The 25,227-nt window shown below is 42.3% G+C and overlaps 1 protein-coding gene across 2 annotated transcripts in view; it reads right to left on the reverse strand.

Annotated features, from left to right (window-relative positions):
• Nucleotides 1-14,529, reverse strand: part of mrtfab (myocardin related transcription factor Ab) — a 62,417-nt gene extending 47,888 nt beyond the window's left edge. The window contains exons 1-3 of one of the 2 annotated variants that reach the window (XM_079493318.1): nt 14,403-14,529; nt 13,731-13,780; nt 8,737-8,928 (exon numbers count right to left, since the gene is read on the reverse strand). In XM_079493318.1, coding sequence (XP_079349444.1) covers nt 8,737-8,863 — 127 coding nt within the window. In that variant the 5' untranslated portion in view covers nt 8,864-8,928; nt 13,731-13,780; nt 14,403-14,529. Of the gene's footprint in view, nt 1-8,736; nt 8,929-13,730; nt 13,781-14,053; nt 14,069-14,402 lie in introns of those variants that run through there. The other variant, XM_079493319.1, reaches the window with a different exon arrangement.
• Between the last annotated feature and the right edge of the window lie 10,698 nt (nt 14,530-25,227).

Raw genomic sequence — 25,227 nt, forward strand, 5'->3', positions numbered from 1 at the left:
ACGTATGAGTCGAAAAATCGTTTTTATTTTTTTTGTCTGTGTGACACTGCTGTGCTGCGCCTGTCAGTCAGCGCCGCTCCTCACGTGCATGCCCTGGCTGCTAGAGCCTGCGGCTAGACCCCATCGTCCAAGGGTGTGGGGTGAAGGGGGAGGGCTTTTAAACTTGTACCTTGTACTGTACAGCACTTTGGAGCATTGCTCTGAAAGGTGCTATATAAATAAAGTTCATTATCATTATCATTATCATTATCATTATCTTAGCAACACTGAATGCTCTGTCCCATTGGTCGTGTGCTCGTATCATGAGCCAATGGCTGCAGCTCTGAGCCTCCCAGACCCCAGGTTCGCATTCTCATTGCTGTTCTGAGCTGTGAGCGCTCTTCTCTTCTTGTGAAGAAAGCAGGACAGCGTTGTCAAATAAATCCCGCCGTCATTCATACTGTATTTATTCCCCGACCCGACATTAAAATACGGAACAACGTGCGTCCCGTATCAGTTCATTACGGGACTTGTGACAGGCTGCTGCATACAATTGAGAGTTGTGACTAGCTGATAGCATAGCAGCCGATAGCGCCGCTGCTCCTTCAGTGTCGTTGTTTACAAAATAAAGTTTATTTTTTATTATTGGGCTTTGATCATTGATGCAAATTCTAAACATATGGATGCAGCTGCAGACGTTGTTGCTTAAAGGAATGCATAGTTGCGTTCTCCGCAACTGCTGCGCAGCAACAACAAAAATAAAAAAATAAAAAATAATGGAAAAAAAAAATAGGAAAAAGTCGATCGACTCGTCGATTTGCGGCCTCGATTTATCGATTTGCCAAATATGAGTCGTTTGACATCCCTAGTTAGAATGTCTAATTTTACCCCAAAAAAGAATTGAGTTTATATGATGTTCCAATTTCAGAGCTATGGGGACTTTTAGCTGGATAGGTCAGATTGATCATGACTGACCATGCTATTTATAGATGGCAAAATATCTACAGTGGTACATGTGAGAAACTTTTTATTTTATTTTAATTGAACTAGACAACTCACCCTTTAAAATGAGATATTGCATGGCTATGTATGCCCAGCAGAAAAAAAGTTATTTAGAAAATAAAACTTCAACCGGGCATAACTTTTTTTGGTTGTCCTAGAAACAGAAACAGTGTAAATGCAGGCTCTTTTAAATGGCTTCCAACACAAGAACTAAACTCAGTTCATTTTTTTCCTGTAAGCAGACAAGTCAAGCTTTCTCTGAAGGTCTTTCGTTGTCACACATTCACAACAGAGAATTTTCAATAAATCATTCAAAAACGCCATTCTGGCCATAGAGAAGTCTACCTACTATATAGAAATCCTTGAAACGCTCAAAGAGTTAAAGATGCACCACAGTGGGTATTCTACTCTCCTTTATCGAGGTATAAAGGACAAAGTCGTGCTGGGAATCAGTCCTATAGGCCCTGCAGGCATATGTGATTCCAGTGGCCAGACCATATTAGCATAGAATAGTTTTAACTTCAGATCATCTATCTAAACCCATTTGTGACCCATCTTGACCCATTTGTGCCAAAAGTATTTCATAAATAAAATCAGAAAATCAAATTATTTAAAAAAAATAAAATACATTTAAGAAGTAGTGAAAATAGCAGATCTACAAGCTCGTAGCAGAGCTTGTAGATTGCTATTTTCGCTAGATTGGGTCCAGGGCAAACATCTCATTTCTCTTTTGGGTCTCAAGCTAAAATGTTTGGGAACCCCTGATCTAAACAATTGCCCATTACAGTCAAAACAACCTATTTCTTAAATAAATAAAAACACACAAATACATGTATCCTGTAAATGTTCTTGTTTGTATACAGGGCACCATTGAAAAAGAGACCTTGGTCTCAATTGGATCCCCCTGAAATTCAATCAATCAAACTTATCTTCATGTAATTGGTCCTCACTAATGTTAATACTCAGTCCGTTTCTCATAGGAGGGCTGTGGGCAGTTGAGAAACCCGTCCACCAGTGACATCATCGCTGTTTTTTTTTTTTAAAACAAGATTTCTTTCAAAAAAATATTTGTATTATCGTGATAACGGTGGCTTCCATTATCAAATTGCAATAGAAAGCCTGCAGTTTCTATTTGCTTGGATTCCCCACTGGTGGACGGTTTCTGAACTGCCCACAGCCCTCCTATGAGACATAGACCGAGTAGAAAAAGATTGTGCTATTTTATCATGAACATTAGTGAGGACCAATTGTATGAAGATAAGTTGAAAAGTGGTGAAGTGGTCCTTTAACCCTAGAACACTAAACACAGGTGATCTTCACCCGGACGATTATATTTTTGCAATTTTCATAATGTTGCCGATGTCTGAGGTGGGTCAGGGTTTTTCAGTACCTTCATGATGCTCTGTGACATCATAGAAGGAAGGTTTGTTTCCCTGCCCACATCCCTGATTTTTTCTACAGGCAGGTATTTAGTGATAGTGTGTTAGAGAAAAATCCCAATACACCCACAATGGACGTTTTTATTTTTTTTCTTCACTGGACCATTCTCACATGTCTTAGGAATGGGTGGACCAAAAAAGAAGTTCCCAACTTAATTTCTCTTTTTTTAGGAATATTTTTAAAATACGCACGTTTTTCAACGATTTTGCCCCCCATGATAGGGCCCCCACATGAAATCTATTTTTTGTGTGAAAAGTCATGATGAAATATTGAAGAAGAGTAGCTCAAGTTGCCATGTATTGCTGTACTTCAATATATTTTGATGAGAAATATTTTCTATGGAATATTTTACATTGGGTAAAATATACCCATGTTTAGTGATGGTGTAACAAAAAATATGTTTAGTGTTCTAGGGTTAAACATTACAATCAGACCAGTCTGAAGCGAGTGGTGCAACAGCACCCCCTATTGGTACTCTAAACATCAAGACATAGGTTAGGACATAGGGACATTGCTGTTCCTTGGAGTGGTTGCACCACTCAAAAAAATGGGTCTTCAAATATACCCTTGTGGCTGTTACCCGAGTGGGGCACCCTCATAAAGCCTACCGGTATGTTTGTGAAACACTTTTGTAATCAATGGACTATCAAATGAGGATAGCAGCACCGTTTGTCCAGGAGCTTATTGGTATTCCAGTTATAACCAATCATAAACCAGTACTCAATGGTACCGGTTGTTGGTACCCATCCATAGCCGGTTAAAATCCCTCCCCCAAAGGGTCTCCGAAGGCATACTTTGCATGTTCGTCTATTTATGAACAATGTGTTCCGAGTGAACATTAGCTGTGACTCTACAGCAGCTTCAGCAAGACCAGACAACATTCCACATCGCTCTGCAGCCAGTCAGCCAGACACCTTCAGCCCCATCTGAGTCCCTGACCCCACCCCAAGTCCAGGCCTGTGAGCCCTCAGGGAGAAGTGGCTCCTTTCAGAAGAGCCCATGTATGTATGTATGTATGTATCAACACCACCCATCTAGTGAGAACAAGCGTCAGTCAATGGGTACCACAAATCTGATGGGAAGACATAGTTGTAGACAGTAAACTTGGGACTTGGCTAACTAACTAATGAGAGTAACTCCAAGAGTTTTTGTGTCATGATGAGAATATTGTTTCAGAACTTCTGGATACGGTGGTTACCTTCATTCCTGCAGAGGTTCTTTTCCTTTTTGCACCAGTTGCAAGCTATGCTGAAACTGCTATATGAAGCACATACCAGTCAAAGTGTGTCCTTTCATCTCTTTCCGGATTCTTGGCTCGATGACAGGGCCAGATAATAATGATTATGATGAATATAAACTTCTGTGGCAGTGAAAGGGGAAGCATAGTTTGGATTTTTCCGGTGCTCAATCGGCCTTAAGATTAGAGACTGCCTGTAAAACTTTTAACAGGACACCTTTAGAAGCAATAAATGCTTCTCTATTGTAACACAGATGAGAAGCACAGGCCTTCTCTCTTACACACACACAATATGAGTGCAGCTCAGACCAACATACACTCTAAATCAGATATGCGAGGCATCTACAACTTAAACATACAGACTTGCATGCAAATGCTCACATGAAAGAGAGCGCGCGCGCACGCGCACACGCACACACACACACTCTTAAGCAACAGGTAGTATAACAGCAGCAGTAGAGGTTTATTATTGAACTACGCAATGTGCTCAAAGTCAGACAAACACATGGCTTACAGGTGAGTCAGTCACAACATCATTTCTCAATGCACCAACCAACACCCTGAGAGTGCACACTAGGCATCATTCTGTAAGGAATTTTACCTGAAGTTATTCTCCTATCCCTCGTTACCATGCTGATTTAACGGCAACCTCCTTGCTGCTTTAAATTATCCATGATAAATCCATCAGGAGAGAAGAAAATAATAGTTGGGAGAAGTCCAGTCTCTCTGCAGCCGTTGTATTCCACAAGTTACGATGGACTGCCGCTGCACCTATCCCTGGTCATGACGGTTGTCAAGTGAGTGCGCGCCCTGGTGAAGTGGGCGTGTGCAGGTCTGTGTGTTTGAGTTGTGACCTGTCCTGAGGCTACACCTTCTCACACCCACTTCCTTCAAAACACTTCTTTTAGAAAAACCCTGAGGGTTACTTCTTTGCAGCCACTGCCTTCTTTCTCGGTTAAGTCACTCCCAAGTTAAAACTAAAAGTGAGAAGGAAAATGACAAGCTGGTACAGAGGCACATTCCTCCTCACCTTCTGGCCTCCTCCAGATCTAGCAACACACACCCTCCAATTCTATCCGTCTGTATTCTGTCGCTCTACCTCGTTTCCCCTCTCAGAGAAGTTATGCAATACGACCTCCCCCCCACCGTCTCCTCCCTCTCCTCAATTTCTCCTCCTCCAGATTGACTTTAATTCTTTTGCTGCCGCCGCCTGGTGCACACCCGCCAGACATGTCATGCTCATCTGTCCCAAAGTTGATCTCGTCTCTGGTGCAAAAGTACTACCAGTCTTGTACCAGCAAGGGCTCACAAATAGTGGGTTGGTCCTAGCCTGCACTCATGTGAACGGTCTATATCTTGAAATTGGCTGGATGTACACTCACTCCCATGCAAAGCTCTCATGTACACTTACGCAGTCACTGAGATTCTTGCACACAAGGGCGCGCATGCACACGCGCACACACGCGTCAAGTCAAAACTGGCTATTACATGATGTATTATCATTACATGATAATACCTTGGGTTATACAATCAAGAATTTGCCACACAACAACCCCATGCAATTTAGTTGGAGAAGGCCGTAGGGGTAGGCAATTCGTTTTTGCCTGGGGTTCTGTCCAGGACTCGTTTTGCGAGGCCGGAGTGCGACGACAGTGTTGTGATTATTATTTTTTGCCTTTTTTAACGTCATTTTATATAATATCTCAATTTAAATTAACATTAAAGACTTTTTACCCCGATGCCATGCTCTCCCTGCACTGTCGGCCTCCTTGTGCTCTCTCTCTGCATTACTTTGAATAATGATTGGCATGGGGGGGTGATAATGTCAGTTGGATCTTTTTAGCAAAAGGCCGATGCACACCTCAGAACCTTAAGCATACTTAAAAAGGTTATCTTTGAAAACAAAGAAAAGGTCCCGCACACTGTCAAAAACTTGCCAAAAATGTTGCTCTTTATTGGGTGAGCAACATTTTTGGCAAGTTTCTGACAGTGTGCGGGACCTTTTCTTTGTTTTCAAAGATAACCTTTTTAAGTTGGGTCACCATCACCACCACACACCCAGAGAGGCAGAGATGGATCAAAATAAAATGCATATGTGGCATAATCAGTAGGCTACTGCGAATAATCAACTGTAGCTGATTTGTCTTTCTTCTCATTACAAATAATTACAATTTTAATGATTTTAAATAGGCCTACTAATATTTTCATAACTACCTCTTATGCCTGAAGTAGGCTACAAATTGTACATAAGCATGAGATTCATAGTTTGCAGATCTTAAAGCTCACAACGAAGGGCAGCACGATGCATTGTGAATATGAGTTTGCCTTTGGAGATTGAATATATTCAGTGAAACACCTGTCAGATAATTGCTCGTTAATGGATTGATTCCACCTGCTGCCTTGTGCATGAAAAGACAGCGCTAAACATTTTGCCTAATCTGCAGCAGTTAAGAGAAATTGCACATACTATACAAAAGTATAAAGAGGAATTAGAAACAGTGAAAACAGACCGTTTATAGAGGAATATGGACAGTAAACGATGTGTTTATCCTACCTGGGGTCTCTCAAAGCAAAGCCGGTTTGAAGTTACACAAAGGTTTTGCCCTGACATTTTGGCTGCTTGTTTGCAAAGAATATAATTTAGAGAGCAAATTGAAGCATGGATAGCAGTCATAGGCATAGCACCTTCAGAACGTTTAATCTCCACCCAAGAAGACAAAGCACTTTGACGAGGTCCATGTGCGCTGCAGGAGAGACCTGCCTGTCTGTGCCCATCACTGCTGCTTGTCCCTCTGCTCGCCTTGATATTCACTCTCAACACGTTTAATAATAAGCATCTGATCCTTAAGGTGGGAATATTCTCTATTTGGACATTATAGGCATAATAGTGTATATGTGGGACTGTCACTCCAATATTGAGAAGGAAAAATAATTCTCAAAATCTCACAGGCCAGAAATAATTTCCGAGGGGCCGGTTTTGGCCCGCGGGCCGCCTATTGCCGACCCCTGCCGTAGCGCCTTGTTCAGGGGCCCACCTGGAACATCTTTCAATTTACAACCTCTTGCAATTTGCCCATCATCAGCCTATCATCAATACCATTATTTACAACTTGCAAGTGTAAATCTTTTGCAGTTAACTACTGCACTGCCATTCTAAAAGGTAACAAGTATATTTACATAATACTACATGCACACTGTTGTTCCTCGCACAACTATCTCTGATTCTCTTCTGAAGAAGTACCGTGGCGTAACCAGGTGATTAAAATGCATCAGCCACACTAGCCATCTTGTCAGCTATTACTAACTATGCAAGAGCACCTGAATGATGTTAGTCCCCAGCATCTGGCTGGTGGCTTGTGGTAATTTCCCACACAGGCTATTACGAAAGGACCGATATGCGGGTATTATATCATCATGCTGTCTGACTGGTAATCACAAATGCACACACAGAATTCTGCTCTTTAAAGCACCTCCATGTCAAGATTAGCCAGAGGATTCTTGCAGCAACATGCCTGCTTTGCACTGGGAGAATGAAATATGTGTAAGGAATAGGTAATGCAAGTTGGGGATGGGGTTGTTTAAGGCTGGGGAGTGGTGGCCTCAGGCTGTGTGATGTGTGAGTCTAAAAGAGGGGTGATAGGCACTAGCCTGTACCTCTGCTTATTGTACTAGAAGTCTATGGCTAATTACACAACAGTCACCTCTGTAATTCAAATGTTTCAATGTAGTTTAAGTTTTTTGTTATACAAGCTACTGGATAGGTTACTACTATACTACTATACAGATCTCATATATGGCAAAACATTAACCAGATCAACCACGCCTGTAGAAAACAGGAAGGCCAACGCCCATCTCAGAACAATAGCCAACAGTGCTCCGTTATGGCAAGGGTGCACGCTGACAGTGGCAGTGCACTGGTCCCGACTCCCGTCTTGTAAAAAGTACCCATTTGTGCTCTCAACTATGCTGTGTTAGTGTGTGTGTGTGTGTGTGTGTGTGCGGTAAAAGTGGGACTTCAATGATGACTCCATCTGCGTGGGTGTATAGCAAACAAACACTATTACTACTGGCCCAAGCCAACTCAGTCCTTTGCTGAGCAATCCTACAGTGTCTTCGTTCAAAAACACAGGCCTGAAATGGGACTCCCAAAAATAGCTGTGCTGCTCTCTTAACCACTTAAGTCCTATATACTGGTTGTTAGACGACTAATGAAAATAGTCAATCTACAAGCTCACATGTTGCAGTGGCCTGTGGATATGCTTTTTTTTGCTTTTTTGTCTTCTCCAGGCCAAAGGCATGGTGAGAGTGTATGTATTGCACCCTGTCTGTCTGTCCGTGTCCGTCTGTGATCAACTAATCTCCGGCGCCGTTGGCTTGATCGGAGCGAAACTGCACATGTTTGGGCATGTGGACTGGAGTTTGCTTTCGAGTTGCCCGTTGCCCGCACGTTTGAGTGAGGAGTCTGAGGACACAACCAGCTTTAGGTAGCTATAAACACAACACGAGATATCTGTCTAAACAAACACCAGAGTGCTCCATCTCTACTGACGTTTGTAGCTGCTACAAAAACTACAACAACTACAAAAACATTGAGCTGGTTTCAACTTCAGCTACAAAGATACAAAGATATATGCTGTGCAGCTTTTGTATCTGCCAGAGTGGCCACCGTTTCAAGACTGTACTTGAAGTGGCTTGAAATCGTTAACATTTGAAATGACAGAATGAGTACCACTGGTTGGCATGACATCTGTGAGCAGAGGGTAATGCACTGAGGAAATCGATGTTGTGTAAACAGACTCAAAACAACAAATACATTTTAGCAATTCATACAGACGTTCTATGTCAGCATTATAAAGCTGTTAATGTTGAAGTATATAATGATAGTGGTGTACAACAATTAATGTGGCATTTCAGCTCTTTGCAACCGGGGTGAGAGGGAAAAAAGGATGAGTGACAAATACAGAGACACACAGAGAGAGAGAGAGAGAGTGCGCGCGTGTATGTGTGGGCGCGTGTGTGTGTGTGAGTGTTAACTTGTGAGTAAACAGATAGCAAGTTGTTGTTTAGTGTCCTCTCACCATTCTTCCTCTCCCGCAGTGGCAGCATGTTGCGGGCGGGCTGTAGGGAAAGTTCCTGCAGCTCATTGGTCACTGCCTCGCTCTGAGGGCTGGGGGCAGAGCCCGTCGCCGGGCCAGCGACCACCATGCCACTGCCGGGACATGGCTCTACCCCCTTCTGTGGGTCCAGTGTTGCCAGGGTGACAGAGAGACCTGCAGCGCAAAATAAAATACAAAGTAAACAAACAGGAAAGCACAACCGTTTTAAGAATCAGATTAATCTCATCTATAAAGGCATGGATCCCTGTCTATCCATGCGTCTTTCCACCTCATGGCTCAGCGTCTTGGCCTGTGTGTTATGAGGACACACACAATGGGTGTGTCAGATGGACACCGCTGATTGATCACAATACGTAGTTATCCTATAGTCATTTGCCAATGCCAATACTTTTTCATCTATGCTTGCAGCAATTTCATTACAATAGTGTGATAACTAAACCATCAAAGTACTAGACCGCTGCCCGTTAGGTACCAGCCTACTTGAGAAAGATGCAAATAGGGAATGCATGCCCCACCTCGTTATGCAATTCCCGTTATACCCATTTGTCCAGTTGAGTACCTGTTGTCTGTCTGTGTCACTTTGTGCAGTGGTAAAATGCAACATTAACAGGCTACTGCTGGGGCGCCCGCTGGCCTAGTGGTCCAGGCGCATGCCACATATAGGCTTTGGCCTGACAGCACGTTGCGTGTTCGAGTCCCGTTCATGAAGACCTTCGCTGCATGTCTCTCCCCTTCTCTCTCCATCCCACTTTCCTGTCTGTCTTCACTAATAACTATCAATAAAAAGCAAAAAATAAAATAAAAAAAAATTAAAAAAAACTGCTAGATCAATATATTTTTTAGCTGCCGTTCCGACCTTAATAACTTGTTAAAGAGTTAGCAGATCTCCAAAGATGGAGAAAGAACATGATGATATTGTCACTAGTGGAGGGACAGAAATCTTCTATACCTCCTGTTCTAACTTGCCAACTCATCTCCTCCCTCACTCCATCTCTGGTTTTATCTCTCTCACCCTCTCTCTCCTTGCAACCCCCCCTCCACCATCGCCCCATCTCCTTTCTCTCAATCCTTCCCTTGCTGCTGACACGCCTATCGCTTTCAGGTCAGGAGACACTGAGCGGAACAGAGAGGAGGGTGGGAGAATAAAAAGGGAGAAAGAGCAAGAAAGAGAGATCTGGTACCTGAAGGGCTTGAGCACGTTACAGCACGTCAAGACAGTCAGCATTCAGAACATTGAATGTCTTTGTTGCGCAATTATGGAACTCTCAAAGACACACACACACATAGAATGCAGGACTGTAGGCTAAAGATTGAAAAAACCATTGGGGAAAAATGTACATGTTGGTGGTAGTAACAACTTTTGCCTGTCTAAGAGTCAGACTGGTGTTTCCTTTACAGAGTGCCTGTCCATCATAGACAGTAGTTGAGAAACATCCTAGGCTAGCACTCAATATTATGACAGCTTCCCACTGAGTTTTGCCCTTTCCTACAAAGCAAAATCCGGAATTTAAATAGTATAGAGTATACAATCTTCAAGAATCGAGTGTATACCGATTTATTTTTTATTTCTTCTTCACAATTCAAAACACATTTCCCTAAAGGCCTTGAGCAGCTTCATTTCAGAGATGAACTGGACAGGTCCTGGGCCGGTTTGGACAGCAGGGGCTAATGGCTGTTTACAAAAGGCAGTGATGTCCTCGCGGCTTCTGCTGCAGTGTTTACGAACCTTGCTGCAAATGTGTGTTTTGTGCCTACAGGGGCGCTGGCCAGGGGGAAATAAGACGAGTGCCGCCTGACTGCCGTTGGGTGGCTCTCTCGTTATCAAACCTCAGAGTAAGCTTTACTTGGGGCATCTGTTCTGTGATTGAAGGACATTAGTCTCTGGTACTCTTACCTGTACCAGTCATAATGGCTGTCAGATGTTCTGGTCTTGTACTGTACTTCTACTCAGGTGAATGTGTTATTTTTGCACCCATGATAAGTGAAGTCAAAATAAAACTAATCTGTGCGATACTGTAGATTTCATTAGGACTGTTTTATTTCCTACCCATTTGGGACGTTTAGTGACATAATTTGAGTATGCAGGGCACATTTACACAACGGGTATTGTTGCATCCAGAAGAACCACACCTTTGTGTCTTTGAGCCTTGTCAGAGTCACTAGTACTACGAAGTAAATAAAGCATTCTACATAGATTTACATTTCCGCATATTGTAGGTAGCCTTAGCCTATGTGTTCATTCTGTTCAAATGACAATATCTTAAAAAAAAAAAAAGGCTTCTAAATCCTAACAAGTTTTCTGAAGAACCTATGTTTCTATGTCAGTGGTTCAACCTTTTTCATGTCAAGGACCCCTAGAATTATCTGTATAATTGACCCCAATCTGAAAATATGTTGTTCCAGGGACACCCCCAGAAGCAAAGATTTGAGTTAAAAACTGCGTGCCGTGCTACGTAGATCTGCTATTTTTTCAACAGCTAAAGTATAACATAATGCTTAAAACACCAAAAGGGGTTCCCATCCAGAATGGGTTAAAACTCTTTCTGTGCCAAAGACGAAAAGATGTTTGTGTTAAACACTAGAAGGCGCTTGTCGACACCGTCTGAATGATCTTCGGTTGCTAGGAGACACATACAACAGGCAGGAACCGGAAGTGGAGGGGGGAAAAGGCCTCCGCCGGCCCTAGTGTTATCTGATTCAGAAAAAAATATTTATCCCAGACTGTGATTTTGGTCAAAACAAGCTTTTTTTCCCACGGCCCATAATTTGGAAAAAACTCTGCACAACAGGCCAACAGCTCCGCTCGTTCATGGTTGGAGGAAGGCCCCTCTCTATCCTGATTGGATGATGGATGGCCCCTCTAGCCAAAAACGAAACCTAAGCTTTTTTTTTACCCCAGGGGTGAACTGGGGACAGGGATGAACTCCTTGGTCAGCACACTCTATAGTAGGGAAGATTACATGGAACCAAATGGTTTTAATGTGTGTGTAATTCGAGTATGGAAAACTCTGATTAGGCTATCGTCAATTGCACAATGCAGCCAAAAGAGGAACACGCACGATCGTATATGTGTTAGCCTCGCATGCACTTTAATGCACATGTATTGCCTCCACTTATGCCGTGCCCACTGAAAACAGAAAAGGGACCTAGTGTGGGAAACTATTCAGTCTACACGTTTTGGTTTGCAAAGCATCCCTGGAAGAAACAGTGTAATAAGTAAATAAGCTACACAAAACTGACCGATCATTACATTCATGGACATCAAATCTTTCGGCCTAATATAATGAATAGGAGAATAATAATAAACAATCAATCAAGTGATTGTCTAGTGCACTGCAAACATACTTGTTTATTTAGTCACAGTATCATCAGCATGACATCAGCCCTCAGCCAATCCTCTAGCATCCTCACTAATCGAATTGATAAATAAGCAGGGAGAGCTTCAACTCTGTAGCCAAACCATTTAGCTTCATGGGTTAATTTCAGGATAATTACATTAAAACCTGGACATGATCACACAACAAAACTTCAGACATGAGTTGTTCCAGCCGAGAGAAGCCTTGCTGAGGGGCACACAGGCATCTCCATTCAGAGGGATAGAGAAACAAGGAAATGAAATGAGGTTGCAAAAATGGGAAATAACACAGCAGTGAAATTCCCAGGCACCACAATGCAGTAGTCTGTAAATCAATAACAGAAGGTCACAGTGTTGCAGCATGTCAAATCGTGACACATAACTCTATTCGGTATTGGTGACATGAAAATGTGTAGGTACTAGGTAGTAGGTAGCCTACTACACTGCTGTCATAATGCTACATTTTTATGTGCTGGAATTCAGCCAGTCACCCGACAAATGACATTAGTTAATGTGCTGCCTGTTAGTTGAGAAATGTGCTTTGCAGTCATGCAGCACAGGTGATGCTACTATGGCCTAAAGACACAGCATGTGATACGTGCTCTGTCACGGCACAACACATTGCTATCAAATGTCTTTAAACTTAAGTCTTCTGCTGAGGTCCTAAACTACATGATAACTGTATATACACCGGTGCATAGGCTCAATCTTGTTAAAAAGATTAATGTTGGTCCAGGCACCTAGGCTGGCCTGACAGCGTGTCGCGCCGCGGGTTCGCGTCCCAATCCCGATGACCATTGCTGTGTGTCTTCCCCCCTCTCTCTCTCCCCCTTTCCTATCCAACTACTGTAAAATCTATCCATAAAGGCAAAAAGCCCCAAAGAACTTACAAAAATTAATGTTTTATTAGTCAGCAAGGGTCGTTTCCATGAGAGGAACTAGGCTCCCAACCGATTAAAGTAATAACTGCAATTACAGACCAGCAGGATATCAAGTTCTCAAAAAGTTAATAACCACAGTAAACCACTGGCTCCTTTACAGGTATGCTTGTTTCATCATCAGTATTTTGTTTCATCCCCCTTGCCTGTAGCGACCATGTCCAACAGGGATAATGTTGAAACATGCAGAGTGCATTGTACTGCTACAATGCACGAGGGAGGGACACTGTGTTCTCTCGTATTCATTCCTCTGTGCACGCCTACACTAGTCTTACAGATAGATTTGCAACACGATCACACAGGTACACATACATACACACACACACACACACACACACACACACACACACACACACACACACACTCTCTCTATGTGCTTGCCTGTCTCTCATCAAGGCTGGCTCAAAGGGAAGAATGACTATGTGGAATCATGTACATGTCAAGTGCAGTGAGTTCACACACATTTTGTTCATTGGAGCCAATCTATAAAAAGCCCAAGTACTACCCACAAGGATAATGAAAAACAGTAGACAGGCTAGCTGCTCCAAAGCAGCAAATCTTTTTCCTCCAGACCAGTAATAAAATGAAAAAGAAATATGATAGGCAATGGCATGATTGTGTGACACAGAGAGAGAAACTTAACTATGAGGCTTGTTGCTTACCTGTGTTACTAAATCCTTGAGGGGCGTTTTCCCATTTCAGCAGGACAGAGCTGAAAGGATGAGAAAGAACAGGGTTTATGCTTTGATTAGGTTGAGACTAGGCCAAATCTTGCACTGCCAGAAGTTGAGGCTCTACCCTGAGGTAGTAGGATTATTTGGGACATTTCTGTGGAATTGAGAGCATTGATAATTTGGACTCGACAAATCGGAGGCCTTGTCACAGATGTCACGGGGCAGCTGCCTTTACAGCTGTCACTGGCCAAAATAGACAGTCTGGCCGTCTATTGTTAGCTAATCTGGGTGGGGAGGGGGACTCAACTCACCCGTGTTGTGAAAACGCAAACTAAAAGTGGGAATCTTCAATACAAACAGCCAAGACTACCGCCTAAAAATGCATTCGATGCTTGTGGTATATAAGCTCAGCGCTTGCTAGATCTGAAAGCAGGAGTACACATCCCGCAGCACTCAGACAGTTAGCTAGCGTTAGCTTGCTATGCTGCTAACCAGCAATGCTACCTGAATACCAACAGTGCCTGTCTGTCACGCCGCGGACTTTTGTTGATGATTTTATTCTTTTTCAGGTTTGACGCCGTAAATCTAACACAGGAAAGGCCTATATCTCTTTCGCGCAACGATGCGATATATTATAATATCAATGCATGGCATGCTTACTTATCATAGTTATGATGGTGGTGTTGTTGTTGTTAACGAGGATAGATGGCATTGGTAGCAGCGTCACGCCAGCCACAAACATGTATGTAGTGCACCACTTCCGAATCACAAAGGAAACTTTGACCGGAAATCCCTCCTCCGCTTCAAAAACAAGTGAACTTATTATTATTTTTTCCTTTAACAGTTTATGTGAGGTTCCTCCGCGGTGGAAAGGCTGGTGATACGTTCGTACGATTTGACCATTAAATCAGTATTTTATTTATCATAATAGTTCTGGTAATCTCTAAGAATTTACTGACTGTCGAAGAATATTGTTTCTTTTACTATTACACTTTTAAAGTCACATGTAAGTGATTTTTTTCTTCTTGTTTTCTTTTTTACAATATTTAGAATCCCCCAAATGAAAGTGGCTTTTTCAACATTTCAACACCTCCGTGATTTCAACAGGCAGATGTGTAACTAAAATGTGACCTAAAAAGCGTGTTCAAGGCCAAAACGTACCCTATACTCGTATATATACACCGTAAACACTATCTTCCTTAGCAACCCCAATAATAACAACTACCTTTTTGCAGCGTCTCTGCTTCCATCTGCTGGTGAAATGTGCACAACGCAATGGTCTGAAGTTGTTATGGTTTTGAGGGCGTGCTTCCATTGTGGTCCTATTATATTCAATTCATCAAGCAATCAAAGCACATGGCTGCCATCTTGCCAGCAAGGTGCTACCTAGGTGCAACTTCCCATAGACCGCCCATTCATTCAAACAGAACAGTCCTATACATTGTATTAAATAACGTCAAACTCACCAACATTGCAGCTGTACGGAAAGCTTGAATTATCCTCTTTCTATCTGCAATGTGTTTCCATCCATCCATCTTCAACCGCTTATCCGTAGTCGGGTCGCGGGGGCAACAGCTCCACCAGAGTGCTCCAGACTTCCCTCTCCAGAGCAACATTAGTGACTTCCTCCTGGGGGATTCCGAGCAATGATTGCGAACAATATCAAGATTGCACATGACTGCTGTGGATAAATGCCCTGGTGAAGGAACAGGTAAAACCACTAGGATTTCACACAGCAGGTGCTGGCTGCTGTTTTGGTGGCAGAGTTACATACGGTAATTAGCTACCATGCAAATAGCCATGCAACAACATGTATGCCCACATTGTAAAATCCTCAGTGTTGAGCCCAGTGTTGAGCGCATGTTCTGCAACTTTGCAGAACATGGGCTCAGCAACAAGATGCCAATGAATATGCTACAGTACTATGCTGATTCTAGTGTCTGGTAGATGTGAGAGCCTCCGTGAAGTTGTACTATGCTGATTCTAGTGTCTGGTAGATGTGAGAGCCTCCGTGAAGTTGGCCCCATATAATGAAATGGTATGATCATGGGGTGCCAACTTCACAGAGCTGATGTGCCTTATTTTCAAAGTCTTTGCAGTCTTCTATAGTGTATAGTAGATGTGAGACAGTGTCAGACTTCAGTCTTTTCGGATTATGTTCAAAGTATTTCCACAGTCTTCCTGGTGTATGGTAGATGTGAGACAGTGTCATTCCTTATCTTTTCAAAGTCTTCTTGTGAATGGCGAGATGGAATATGGACGACGGTACTACCTACCCTTCTTGTTCAAATAGTTAAGCACCATAAGCTCATGACTCCAAGACATCGACATCATAATACAATAACCAAGCTGATATGGAACACCATACAATATTACATTTTCTTTTGCTTCTTTATCATGAGAAAGCTTGGAAATTATGGGGAATCTCAATATAAAAATGCAGTACAAACTTCAAAAGCCAGCTATGAAATAGTCTCTGCTAAATGGAATAAAAACCAACATGCAATACTAATGATGAGGCAAGGTGCAAGTGTGGGGGAGGACATAATTCAATACCTTTCATGAACATCTCAGTTTGCATTCCCAAGGCAACGTAATCCATTTTACATAATATCTCCATCTATTTTTGTCCTGGTTTTCTTTCAGCCAGTATCCCAATTATAATGATTCAGAAAGGTGAGGAGAACTCTAGATGTGAGGACCTCTTCATTCCAATAATGACTAGTGTCAAGTGTAAACATGTCTGTCTGAGATTTAGAAAAGTTTTATGTCTTAAAGAACAAATGTTAACCGTACTGCCTTCATGCAGGCCTGGGTATATGTCAGTGACATAGTGGATTAGACTATATTATGAATGTTACCAATGAAATTAACATGTTAATGTGGAGTTTTGAAATGATACTTGAATCAGAAATGCGAAAGTCAGGATTGATGTAAGTGTCAGCTGACACCCCCCGACACCAGGCAAGAAGTTTCATTCTTCTGTCACTTTGATGGAAGAAATCCAGTTAAGATTGGTTATCAAAGGAAGAGATAGATGTATATTGTGAAGTTGTGTTCACTGTGTCTATTTGTACGTCTCTAAATGTTTTTGATGAATTGAACATGGTGGACCCTATTGGAAACAAGTGTAATGCTTAATTGGGTCGTCCACTCACAGTTAACTGCCTTTGTATTGAGTTTGTGCTTGAAATGTACTGTAATTCTGCAAACTGTTAATAAATATTTCAATCAATCAATCAAAAAGTGTTTGTCCACACAATGATGATACAGATGAGGAAAATCCAGTGACCTGCATTGGGAATCTCGTGTGACTGGGACTGGGTCCCAATGGAACTGGGACTCGGCTGGGAATGCCCATATATGGAGATCCATATATATGAGATATGAAATTCAAATAGTTGAGAATCTGTGGCCTGTGAAAAGCCTAGTGACAGAGGTCAGTTCAAAGTTCAAACCAATATTAAATCCCACAGATGGCGCCCTTTAACCACTTCTACACTATTAGTAGCCAGTCCACTTCTGGACATAAAACTGAATGGGTAGTTTGTAAATACATCAAAGATGCGATATACTGGATGAAGCCTTGGCCTGGAAGAGAGGTCATCAGGTGGTCTCCAACCTTGTTGCCCGCCCACTGTCCTTTCTCTCGTGCCAGAACCAACAGGAGGCTCTCTCTGCTCTGCATTGTGTGTTGTTGGGGGACTGCAGGCACTGAGAGGTCTCTAGGACTTTGGTTTGCCTCCTGCCTTTGGTCCTCCTACGACTCACCAGACTGTGCGTCTGTGCAGTGTGCATGCGTCCATCCTTGTCCACACTTGGCCGTTCTGTAGCTTGCTTGGTGCCCTCTTGCGAGTGCTGCAACATGGGTTGCTGCATGGCCCCTGTTACCCGCCAGTCTTTCCTGGAGGTCAGCTGTCTCTCCAGCGTCATCGACCTTCCTCGGTTGCCATCCAGACTTTCCTGGAAGTCACTGGTTGCCCAGGGAGTTCAGTTTGTAAATACATCAAAGATGCGATTATAATCCATTTCTAATGGATGAAGCCTTGGCCTGGAAGAGAGGTCATCAGGTGGTCTCCAACCTTAGAGTGTTTCAACCCTCAAACACTACACTCTCCTCTATTATTAAAAGTAAATAATATTTATGTATGACCTTATGAATGCCAGTTGTAAAGCTGCATACGTTTAATTTAATCATTTTAGGGGCAAGGCCATTTGACCTTTAGTGTACAAAAGGCCAACTGCCAGGGCAGGAAGGCCATCAAATAAAACAATTAAGTGGACGAAAATAATGAATGTACAGGTAATTATTATTTGTATAGTGAAATAAATAAATAAATGCAGTTTATTTCACAAAATAATTTCTTGGTATTTACAACTTACCAATATTTGAGTCAAAAGCTCAGCCCATGGACTAATCAGAGTCACTGGACTCATTTGAAGGTGGAGAATCAGGGGGAGTTGAGAATTCTGATTCTCAACAAAAAACAGAAAAGACAGAGGCAGACATGAAAACGGCACAATCAGGTGGGGCAGTGTTAGCCTGGCTGATTAGCCAGACTCAAATCACACTGTCGTGTGGCAATTTCGTTTAGCCAACGGCTGATTCGGTCTGGCTTATTAGCCAGGCTAGGGCAGTGTGGGCAGGGCATTACTTTGGCCTCAGCACATGTGTTTTGAGAGCCGCAGAGGGCCAAATTGAGGGGCCACAGCAGCATGGGTTTCTTGGCCTCCATGACATTCCTGCCCTGAAAATGAGTGATGTTAACACATTAGTAATAACTGCCTCTCCACCAAAAGACAACTGAAGAAACACAAAACTCAAAGTAAGTGAATGTTTCTTACAGTGGCTCACAGGGCGGCAGTGGCTCAGGGGTAGAGTGGCCGGTAGAACAGCCGGATGGGAACCGTGAGGTTCCCAGCTCGATCCCGGGCTCCTCCAGAGTTAGTGGTGAAGTGTTCTTGAGCAAGACGCCATCGGTGTATGAATGGGTTAATGTAAAAAGCACTTTGGATAAAAGCGCTATATAAATGCACCATTTACCACTTGGGTGGAATGGCTGCGGTAGACTAAAGCAAAGGGTAAAAAGGACTCCCCTGCTAAATGCAGGAGTGTTGGCAGGTATGGGATAAATGGTCACGTAAATGGAATGCAAAGAAAACAATTTAGTCACATTAATTTAGTAACATTAATCGCATTCGTACAGTAGAATTTGCAAGCAAACCACATAAGTCCATCTTTAATAACACACAGGGACAAATAATCAACATACTGTATAGTTAGTATAACTAATGTAAATGCATAGTAAATCTATAGCATTTATGAAAAAAAAGTAGGTTATAAGAAGTGATAACATGAATGAAGAAATATTGCTGTGGGAGGTACTTATATATTATACTATAGTATATTTTAGGGGTCCCTGTGTTTAATCAAATGTGGCAAACAGAATAGAGAGAAGAGACAGATATATTTGCATGGGGCCCCTTTCACTACTTCTTCAAACCCACGTTTCCTTGTGAAAAAGCAGCGGCAATGAATTGCATGGATCAAGGACATGGCGAACTGATACAACATGCATGACACTCCTGGTGATATAATTGTATTTGACCCGGTGGACCTCACAAGTTTCACAACCAGCAATTACTCGTCCGCAGTGCACACAGCATGCTAATTATAGAGAGACACTGTTACATAAGTACGACTGTTTGAAGCTGCTGAAACCATGCATTTATGTGTCAAGTAAAAAAGAGAACTTTTTTTTTCTTTTGAAAACATTTGTTGGAGAAAACATTTATTATGAAGGAAAAGGTGACAGCATTTACTTCATTATCACACACTGCATTCTCCATTTGAAAGTTCTTGACTTTGATGTGTACAGAATCTTCATCACAAGAATCATTAAAAAAATGTCCATGTACAGAATTTTTTCTACTTTCTTTTTTCACATTTACAACAACCATGGTCGACCAAGGAGATGTATAAAAGAGGACTAAACACTGTCTTTCAGTATACAGTATACAATAAGGGCCAGGGGTTTATACAGTCAAACAGCATTAAGGAGGAGAAAAAAATTCTAAGGTGTTCCACAGCCTGCGTCTTGTTGGAAATTTGTACCCAATGAGTTCTCGAGATTACTAGGGAAATGAAGAATTATGGCAGTGCACTATATTGCAGGGATAAACATTTCATGGAGAAACTTTGAATTTGTTAGAAACATGGGGAAAACAAGAACGTTGGCAGGTATACAGTATGGAATATTACAAACCATCATCTCTGACAACATAATAGCTCATGAGCTGCAGTGCTTTATTCCGGCTCATTCAGGTATGCTTTTCCTTTTAGGCGCTGAGTTTTAAAGCCTATTCATACTCCAGCAGGAATCATGTACACAGCACCTTCAAAGCACTCAGTACTACTACCAGTAAGGTAGGGCGAGAAGCGCTGCACTGAAACAACAGAGCTTCTTAATACGGCACAGTTGAGAAGCAGGAGTTGCTGGCCGGCTCCATATATGCAGATCTAGTATGTCAAACCATGTATGGCTATCCAGGAGGCCAGTGTCGTTATCTTCACCTGGAGATCCAGGTGATGATAGTCATCTCCACATATAGAGATCCATCTTATACCAACTTGGTTCATTTGCAAGTGTGACCCGCGTCACGGCAACCACACTGGTTATCATGAGACTGTCACGATATGGCCATATATTGACATTCCCATATACTGTATGGGCTTAATATTGATGACATCAGGGATCTCCATATATGGGCATTCCCAGCCGATGCCCTAATACAATGCCCATATATGGATTTTTTTAATTGACGTTTTCAGGCCTGAAACAACAGAGCTTCTTAATACGGCACAGTTGAGAAGCACAAGTTCAACTATTAATCTGGTGTCAGTGAGGACAGATGTACAGTAGATTTGCTGGCTATTTGCTATTGAGGGCACCACAAATATGAAAGATGTACGTCGCATAAGTGCCATTTCCCCCGTACATTTTCTGGTGCTGGCAGCTGCAACCTGACTAGGCAACCCTGCATGGCAGAGATGTGTAGTATATAAATATACCCCTTTGTAGTTGCTGCTATTCTCTATTATGTCTTTATTACTGTTTATTAGGCCTATGTAACAATAAAGAGTTTAAATCTTGAATCTTAAGTTCTGAGTGACATTCAAGAGGGAAAAAGACACATCTGTTACTAAACTAAACAGAAACAGAAGTCTAGTAGCTGTCTAAGCATGCTTGTGACGCCATAGGCTTACTACTTTATCAAAGATATTGCAGGCCCAAACAAATGTTACAGTAAGTCACTGTTGAAGTACAAGTCATATACTTATTATAGCATCTCATATAATGTGTGTATCTTCTTCTTCTTCATCACATGACGTGTATATACCCAGCATCACCGTTCATTTCTTGGTACAGTGAGTGTGCCAGGTGCTGTTGGAGTTTCAGTGTTCCTGTGTTTCAGAGGCAACATAATATATGTATGATACTGTTTTGATATGTGACAGAAAAGTCACATTTGTGACAAATATGTGACCTTTCTCTCAGGCAAGCAGTATAACCACTTCAACCCTCAAATCCTGTAAAAATGTAACTCTGAAACCATGAGGGTCCATTTCTTGTAACTCTGAAAACCATGAGGGTCCATTTCTCAACTCACAAGACATTTTGGTGTACGTTTTTAACATTGTTACAAAATGGAACTCCGCTAACCTTTCTGTAGATTGTATTGAATGACATGGGTGGGGACTGGGGAGTAGAAATTGGAGAAAGATGATATACCATTTCAAAATTTCCCCAACTTAACACAAATGCATGCTACCACACACGCACCTAGAGATGTACAGAAACATAGATGTACTGTACACACACGCATGCACATGCACACACACACTTAGAAATGGGGGAAGTAGCCATGCACATGTGTAATGTAGCATTTTATGTAACGTGGTTGGTTACACACACGCACATACACACACACACACACACACACACACACACACACACACACACACACACACACACACACACACACACACACACACACACACACACACACACACACACACACACACACACACACACACATGCTTTGGTATATTGAAGAGCACCAAAAGGTGGCAGTATCCTTCTGTTTTGTCTGTTTTTGACATGTTGCTTAATTTCCAATACAGTATACATGTGTTGTGATTGCATCTGGTGTGTAAAACAATTATCCAGATTCACTAATTTATTACATATTATATACATGACGAGACAAACATGCGCACGCACGCACGCACACAATTTACCAACAAAGACCATCTATGAACTTGTGTGTAATGTATACTGTAGGCTGTGTGTGTATGTATGTGTGTGTGTGTGTGTGTGTGTGCGCGTGCGTGCGTGCGTGCGTGCGTGCGCGTATTTCTTTTCTATTTTAAGTATTGTCTTAGTGTAAGTGGCCTCATCGCAGGTTTACTGTGTACTTACGGAGTAGTTGTTCTTGTTACTTAGCTCCGCCCCCTCTGCTGATTAGTCGATATTTGATAGTTTTTTGCTATAATGGTTTCTCATGAGTCGCATCACTTCATTCGGTTGAAAGTCTTTGTCCTTGATTGGAGTAACTTAGCTCAGCCCCCTCTTCTAATTGGTCAATATTTCATACTTTCTATCGTTTGCCATTAACTCAAATGACTAACTTAACTCAGCCGTTTCGACCGAAAACCAACCGATAATTCCCTGTAGGTTACTTATTACGCCGATCTTATCTGCGGGTGCTTAACTACAAGAAGGGCATTAATACGCTGCCTTAAGAGAGTATATGTTAGTGGATACATATACTCTGTGTCATATATAGTATGTGTCATACTATATGACACATGGGGCCCTAAGTGATCGGATCAGAGAGCGCAGAAAGCATTCATGGTTACTGAGAATACACTCAGTAACCATACACTCAGTGGCTGCCATAACAGCATGTATCAGAATCATACAACCTAGTCTTTTGCGAGTGGCATCACGCAGAGTTGTAGAAGGTTGATTGGTGACTCTCCCTTGGTAGTGTGTTCAGAGAAGCGGTCACCATGAGAAGTGCCCTGACTCAGAGGTTGCAACAGCTTTTGCCCTCGGTGGAGGAGGGGAGAAAAAGGGACAGGGGCTGTGTTGTCCTGTCATTGTAATGTTGCACCTATAGTTTCAGCATATCCTGGTCTCTCAATGTCAATAACACAACATAACTGAATTCCTTGAGGTATTACATTGCCTGTAAAACCAAACATGACAGGTTGGGGTCAAATTATAGAAAGTCAGAAATCAAGAAATGTAATTTACAGGAGGAACCATCACATTTAAAATGTTACAGTTAAGATATTGCTGCAGTACCGTAAACAGTAAACACCATGATGAATGGCATATTCTCAGGTCACAGAATATCATCGCATAAGCAGTTTTAATCTGCATGTGTTGTCCTCCTATGTGCTTGGTTAGAGTCAATACTGTGGAGAAGTGCATGTGGACACAGGAAAGGAGAGGGGTTCCTGGAGGTGCCTTAGCAAGATTTGATGTCTCTTTAAGTTGACTGATAGCTAGTCTTTAATGGGCCAGTGGGTCCGCATCCAGCAAGTCATAAAAGTGGGTAAACGTACCTCCCTCCACTCTCTGTAGATTAGTGAGACCCCAGAGTTCGTATGTGTGAACGTTCATGTTCCCTTGCCAAAATCACATCTTTGATATTGTCCATTTTGAAGAGAACAGGTCTTGATATCGATGCCGGATGTCCCGTTATCGCTACAGTGTTACATGGCATTGGTCTATATTTGATAGTTCCTATTTTTGCTATAATTTTTGAACGTTTGTCCTACAGACTTCATAGTCATGTCACTTGATGCTTGATCTTTTGCGATAACTTTAAAACAGTTTATTGTACAGTCATGAGTGGCCTCACTGGACTCTGTTGAAAATCCTTGTCCTTCATGATAGTGAAGCTCTGCCTCTGCTCCCTGTTCTGATATTTGCCCCTAACGTGGACAGAGGTGCGAGGTCATCGCTGCATGCAGCTTTAATTATTATAACATTTCGTTTTCATTATAATGATTATAATATTTTGACCAATTATTCTGCAATTGTGCATAATTATGCTCATGATTACTTTGCCCTTTTCTTGGCTTGAGCCACTATAGAGCGTCACAGTCCCGCCCCCTCGAGAGACCCGGAAAATAAATCCCTGTTCATTTTCCTCATAGATTTTTCAGAAAGTATTTATTTAACGTATTTGTTTACGCCGCGGACAAAGCCAACTCTTGTCGTGACAAATCATGACAACAAACACAATTTTTCGGGCTGAACAAATAATTAGAAAGAAGAAGAAAACGCCAGGTTACAACACTTTTTTTGTTGTTTTTCTTCTTTGTAATTATTTGTTTGATCCAAAATATTGTGTTTGTTGTCATGATTTGTCACGACAAGAGTTGGCTTTGTACGACGCTTATAAGGTCTTTAAATAAATACGTTTTGAAATGTCTATGGGAAAAATGCATTGGGAACTATTTCCTGGGCCTGGCGTCGTCATGAAAGGGGGCGGGACTGTGACGCTCTATACTCAAAATGGCACTGTCGGCCTAATTCATTTTGTATCTTATCTCATCTCATTTTCTCTAATCGCTGCTCTCAGCTAAGAAGGGTGGTGGTGTGATTGGTCATCACAGATTGCAAGATTTATATTCTATCCTGTGTCACTCGGGGACTATTATAGTTCATCTCAGGTAAAGCTGCTGTGGAGAGCAGGAATGTGTGTGTGTGTGTGTGTGTGTGTGTGTGTGTGTGTGTGTGTGTGTGTGTGTGTGCGTGCGTGCGTGCGTGCGTGCGTGCGTGCGTGCGTGCGTGCGTGCGTGCGTGCGTGCATGTGTGTGTTAAGCCCTATTTCCATAATAGTGAAAATAGTGAGCTATGTTTGTAGATCGGGTATTTTTCGGATTTCCTCCATCAGGGTAGGGGTAGCCCTAGCCCGTCATTGTTAGGTACAGACCTCAGGACACGAGGAAGCTGTCGTACGACAGAAGCTGCAACTTTGTGCGTTTGTTGCGCCCTCCCTATTGGCATAAGTGAAAGCGCTTTTGGACGTGCACTCAACATGCAATGCCAACCTTGGGACGCTAAATACTTTATTCTATAGTGTCTGTAGCATGCTTGTATCCATGGATCTTGTCCATCTGCCTGTACTTGTTATAGCCTGGATTCCAGGTCATCATCCTGGGTGAGTTGGATTTCCAAACGTCACCTATTACGTAGGCATGAGTCAGGAAGTGACTAGAATTTTACATTGTAAGGCTCGATCTGTCTGCCCCACCCACAGATCTTTGCATTGGAAGTCATTGGTCTCTCGCCCCACCCACACGTCCCACAGAACAATCAGAATCCTTGGCGCCTATAGGTGTACGAGACACGCTCTTTCATATGATGATGATAGCCAGACGGAGAAGCGAAGTGGAAAAGAA

The sequence above is a fragment of the Electrona antarctica genome (assembly GCF_951216825.1).
Source record: "Electrona antarctica genome assembly, chromosome: 22".
Lineage (NCBI taxonomy): Eukaryota > Metazoa > Chordata > Actinopteri > Myctophiformes > Myctophidae > Electrona > Electrona antarctica.